The sequence below is a fragment of the Primulina tabacum genome, chromosome 12 (assembly GCF_025594145.1).
Source record: "Primulina tabacum isolate GXHZ01 chromosome 12, ASM2559414v2, whole genome shotgun sequence".
NCBI lineage: Eukaryota > Viridiplantae > Streptophyta > Magnoliopsida > Lamiales > Gesneriaceae > Primulina > Primulina tabacum.
The window spans coordinates 36,510,723-36,516,587 of NC_134561.1; the positions used below are offsets into that span (position 1 = coordinate 36,510,723).

Consider the following 5,865-nt stretch of genomic DNA (forward strand, 5'->3'; position numbering starts at 1 on the left):
TTCTTCAATATTACGAAAAGTATTTTATTTTTAATATAAAAAAAATTAATGGAATTCATCAAACATATATTTATATTTTCAAGACATCTAAAATATCGCAAAATCATCTCACGAGAACATCTTATACAAAATGTTCGCAAAAACATCTCACGACACCCATAGATCCCAACCAACAGACACCAAGCAATGGACTGCTAGAAAATCCAAGGACCGCCGGGAGCCAAAAAGCCACGAGTAGATCTCTTGTGAGATGTTTCACGAATCTTTATCTGTGAGACATGACAACTATGCCGATATTCATAATAAAAAGTAATACTCTTAGCATAAAAAGTAATATTTTGTCATGGATGACTCAAATAAGATATATGTCTCACAAAATACGACTCGTGAGACCGTCTCACATAAATTTTTGCCTAAAATCATGGGCCGACCGACATCGAAAATCTCGCCCCAAAGACATTATTTTTAATATATACTAAACAGATGTTTTGGTATAAAACTATATCTAATGTAACCGACTTCGAAATTATCGCCCCAAAGCCAAAGGCAAGTTGATAGTCAAGTGGACTTTCTGAATATTTGAATAGGAAAAGTGAGAAAATTAATAAATCAAGAGGTTAAATAAGTATATGCCATAGTTTAAGGGTCAGAATGCAATTAATGTATTCAAACGCACACTCGTACAAATTAACTCCCTCGTCTTCTTCTCCGCACAGCTATCAGATATTGATTCCTCTTTGATTCCTCTCCGTTTAATTCTCAATCTCCATCACAAGACACTGTAAAATCCGAAACCCAGATAGGAAAAAGCTAAACAGAATCTCCGAACAATGACGATCTCGAAATCCGCCACGCCGGTGTTGAAAGATGAGCTAGATATAGTGATCCCGACTATCAGAAACCTGGATTTTTTGGAGATGTGGCGGACATTCTTCGAGCCATACCATCTGATCATAGTGCAAGATGGGGACCCGTCGAAGGTTATCAAGGTTCCAGATGGCTTTGATTATGAATTGTACAACAGGAACGACATTAACAAGATTCTGGGTCCCAAGTCAAACTGCATCTCGTTCAAGGATTCTGCGTGCCGATGCTTTGGGTACATGGTTTCCAAGAAGAAGTATATCTTCACTATCGATGATGATTGCTTTGTAAGATTCATTAGCCCATTTTGGTTTGAGTTTTTGTTGAGTTCTGGTTTTTGAACGCTTTTTGTGTCGGGGATTTTGTATCTTTATTCAGGTTTCCTGATTGTTTCGTTTCCGAAACTTTTTGGGTTATGTTGACTGATCTGGTGATTTTTTTAACTTTCGAAATGGGAGTTGCGTGATGATTACAAGGCTGTTCTTTTCTAGTTCTACAAAAAAGGCTTCTCTTTTCCTTTTTCGAATAATTGTTTTCTTGACAAAAGGTATCCTTTTGCTATGGTTTACATAGTAAAACTGTACTTCTTGTTTGATTTTGCAATGTGGTTATTTTATTTCTGTTTTTGTGTGATTTTGAATTAGTATTCTGGTTCTTGATTGGTCACTGGCGATGCTGCAACGATCTTTCAGCTCTTAATCTTCTCGTTTTTTCAGAAAACACGAGTTTCATTTGTTTATTCCAGTTTTTTTACCATAAAGATAAGATATGCAATATTCTTTTCTAATTTATTGCTTGCTTGCTTGGTTTTCTGATGAGAGGATCGGCTCTCGGATTAGTTATGATGCTTTGATGGTTGTTGATAGACTGAATTCTAATTAAAGATCTGGTAAGCTAATGAAGTTTTAAAATCTTTCACACACTTTATTATACATGATTGGCAATTATTTAAAATATTTAAGCATGTTGCAGCCACATTTTCTGTCTTGTAAGCCATTATTCGTTCCAGATCCTCTCATTGAATGGTTGGTCGATTTATGACTGATCAATCCAGATCATATACGATATTAGAAATCATCTTAAATGAACTTTACTCTTTTGCTCTGTTACTCTGTGTGTGTGTGTGTTCAGATTCAAACAATTTGAGTTCCATTTTTCTGTTTGTTGTGCTATTGTGTGGTTAGTTCGACTTATAGTCTTAATGTGGTATTTTTCAATCATTCGTTTATCAGATGAATGTTTGTGTGCATATGGTGTAAGATTAATGTTCTACATTGCAAGAGTTCATATATAAAATTGGCTAAACATGGCAATAAGCAATCTTTCTGTACCGTGCAGCATAAATACCTATCGCTTTCAGGTTCATGTTAGAACATCTCTATTGAAAGGCATTGAGCAGACTCTGTTGTCATATATCTCCGTATCTCTTGGATTCAAAGTCATAACTATAATTTTTACCCGTCCGATGTTTAAAATCTTCGTTGATTAATTTACTAAATCATGCAGGTTGCTAAAGATCCATCTGGCGAGGAGATCAATGCTCTTGAGCAGCACATTAAGAACCTCTTGAGCCCATCAACTCCGTTCTTTTTCAACACTCTTTATGACCCTTACCGTGAAGGCGCCAATTTTGTTCGGGGATACCCCTTCAGTCTTCGTGAAGGTGTACCAACCGCGGTTTCTCATGGGCTTTGGCTCAACATACCAGACTATGATGCACCGACCCAGCTTGTCAAGCCTCTGGAAAGGAACAACAGGTCTAAGATTACCATTCAAGCTTTGTTTCTTTTTACTTCTTTCAGCATTTGAGATACCAATTACACCCTGTCATTTTCAGGTTTGTTGATGCAGTTATGACCATTCCAAAGGGTACCCTCTTCCCAATGTGTGGCATGAATCTTGCTTTCAACCGTGAATTGATAGGCCCGGCTATGTACTTTGGACTAATGGGCGACGGCCAGCCAATTGGATGCTACGACGACATGTGGGCAGGCTGGTGCACTAAGGTATTATTATTGCCCAGTATAGGCTAAGTAATAATATGTTTGACTGCTTTTATATCTGGAGATCTAACATTTGAGGTCTATCACTGATTTTTGCAATAGGTGATATGCGATCACTTAGGATTGGGAGTCAAAACTGGCTTGCCATACATTTGGCACAGCAAAGCTAGCAACCCATTCGTGAACCTCAAGAAGGAATACAAAGGTATCTATTGGCAAGAGGAACTGATACCATTTTTCCAATCTGTTGCTCTTCCAAAAGACTGCACCACCGTCCAAAAATGCTACCTCGAAATCTCCAAGCAAGTGAAGGCAAAGCTTGGTAAGGTGGATGATTATTTCAACAAGCTTGCGGATGCAATGGCGACATGGATCGAAGCATGGGACGAGCTTAACCCCTCGAAAACCCCAGCCGCTCTTTCCAACAGCATTGCTAAGTAGAAACACATAAATGGTAGATACAAGTTTCCTTTGATCGAGTCATAAGACACACAAGCAAAAGTGATCATTCTAAACTTGACAATAATCCAACTCTCTCAAGATAGCCAAGAGTGTTCTTTTGTAATTCATAAGAGATTAACAAGAGTGTGTTGTAGATTAAGAGCAGTAAGTTCTTGTATTTCAATATTTGTTGTAATATGATACTATCAAATTCTAATGAGATCACATCAATTCATTGATCGAACCACGTAAATCTCGTATGTCTTTACATTATGTTCTTTGATTCATATCTATGGGCATATTAGTGTGTGTGTGTGTTGCGTATTGTATTGGTGTGCAACCTTGTGTGGTCTCTGTCATCAAGTTCTGATATTATACTATGAAAACTGATCGTAAAGGGATTCAATCACTACAACTGCCAGGTTCTTGGTCGGGAAAACTCTAAGATGATGGCCGGGAAGATTGAATTGGACCGATTCGACGGTACATGGGACTTTGCACTACGGAGAAGAAGAATGCACGCCATTCTCGTCCAACAAAAAGTTTCCAAAGCCCTCGAGGGAGAAAAAAAACTCTCAGAATCACGCACAGACGACAAGAAGGTTGAGATACTGGAACTGGCCTTCAGCACACTAGGTATCTGGGAAACTTGAGTCCCTTTATATGACAAAATCGCTTCAAGATCGGGTCTATCTTAAAGATAAACTTCTTGGTTTCAAGTTAATCGAGTCATAGTCCATAGAAGAAAATTTAGATGAATTTAATAGACTCATTCTGGATTTGGAAAATACTGCGATATAAATACAGGATGAAAATTAAGGCAACAATCGTTAATTCTCTTCCAAAATCATACTCAGTATTTGTGGACACAATGAAAAATGCGAAAGAAACACTAGTGTCAGATGAAATACAAAAGGCTCTCAAGGCTAAGGTATTTCATGACTGTTATTGATGAATATTCTAGGAGAATCTGGATCTATACACTGAAAAACAAGAGGAAGGCAAAGGATAAATTCAGACAGTAGCTCAGACTTTCAGAAACTCAAACTGGTAGAAAGCTAAAGAAACTCAGGACATGTAATGGACTGGAATATTTCTCAAAAGGATTTCATGAGTTCTGCTAGAGTAAGGGAATAACAAGGCATTTTACAGTACCTTATACTTCCCAACAAAATGGACTAGCCGAAAGGATGAACAAAACTATTTTGGAAAGAGTAAGATGTGTATTATCGCACTCGGGTGTACCTAAATATTTTTGTGTTGAAGCTGCCAACACAGTCTATTTCCTGATAAATCGAAGCCCCTCAGTTCCTCTAGGATTCATGACTCCTATGGAAAAATGGACCTCATCACCCCCACAATTGAATTATCTAAAAGTCTTTGGATGTGCAGCATATGCACATATCAAACAGGGCAACCTAGATGACATGGATCTAAAATGCATTTCCTTGGGATATCCTGATGGCATCAAGGGTTATAAACTTTGGTTCATAGAATTAGGAAGCCAAAAGATCATAGTCAGCAGAGATGTTACTTTCAAGGAGGATATGTTCCCTTTGAAGATTCACACTGATGAAAGGAATCCTACTGAAGTCTTGGACGGTACAGAGAGCACTAAGATTGAGGTGGAGCTAACTGGAACAAGCCTAAATGATGACAGGGAGTTCTTGACAGAGAATGACACACTAGATACAGACACTCAAGACTCACCGAACTTGCAAAATTACAAATTGACAAGAGATAGGTAGAGAAGGATCATAAAGCCTCCTCAAAGGTTTGGGCTTGCAGATTATGTCATATGCATTCTCTGTTGCATCTCAGATTAAAGATGAACCACTAAATCTTCAAGAAGCCATGAGTTCAAAAGCAAGGGATAAATGGCATAAAGCTATGACAGAAGAAATGGAATCACATCATAAAAATAACACATGCACACTGGTGCCAAATCCTAGAAATCGGAATTTAATTGGATCCAAATGGATCTTTTAAAGGAAGCAAGGAATACCAGGTGTTGGGGAACCAAGGTACAAAGCAAGGTTGGTGGCCAAGGGGTTCTCTCAAGTTGAAGGGATAGATTTCCATGAGGTCTTTTCACCAGTAGTCAAGCACAAGTCAACTAGATCTGTCCTAGCATTTGTGGCAAAGGAAAATATGGAACTTGAACACCTTGATGTTAATTTGAAGACAAATCTGATCCATCTCTAGTATGCATGCCAAACAAATCTCTCTATGGCTTAAAGCAAATCCCTAGGCAACAGTATAAACGCTTCGATGGCTTCATGATTCACCCAAGTTCACCAGGAATACTTATGATCGGTGTATATATCATAAGGAGCTAAGCACAAGGAAAATCATGTACTTATTGTTATATGTAGACGACATGCTCATTGCATGTCAAGACATGGAAGAGATAAGGTCCCTAAAGGCGGAACTAAGTGTGGAATTTGAAAAGGAAGATGTTGGACAGGCTAAGATGATACTAGGCATGATTTGGGGTATTCAGTGAGCATGATAAGCAGATTTATGGACAACCCTGGTGAGGAACATTGGTCTGCTG

At 38.2% G+C, this 5,865-nt stretch overlaps 1 protein-coding gene across 1 annotated transcript; it reads left to right on the forward strand.

The window, feature by feature from the left end:
- The first annotated feature begins 718 nt into the window (after positions 1-718).
- Positions 719-3,546, forward strand: LOC142520789 (UDP-arabinopyranose mutase 3-like). The gene is made up of 4 exons (XM_075623913.1): positions 719-1,151; positions 2,371-2,621; positions 2,702-2,870; positions 2,970-3,546. The coding sequence occupies exons 1-4, from the start codon at positions 831-833 to the stop codon at positions 3,306-3,308; spliced, it is 1,080 nt and encodes a 359-aa protein (XP_075480028.1). The 5' UTR covers positions 719-830; the 3' UTR covers positions 3,309-3,546.
- The last annotated feature ends 2,319 nt before the right edge of the window (positions 3,547-5,865 follow it).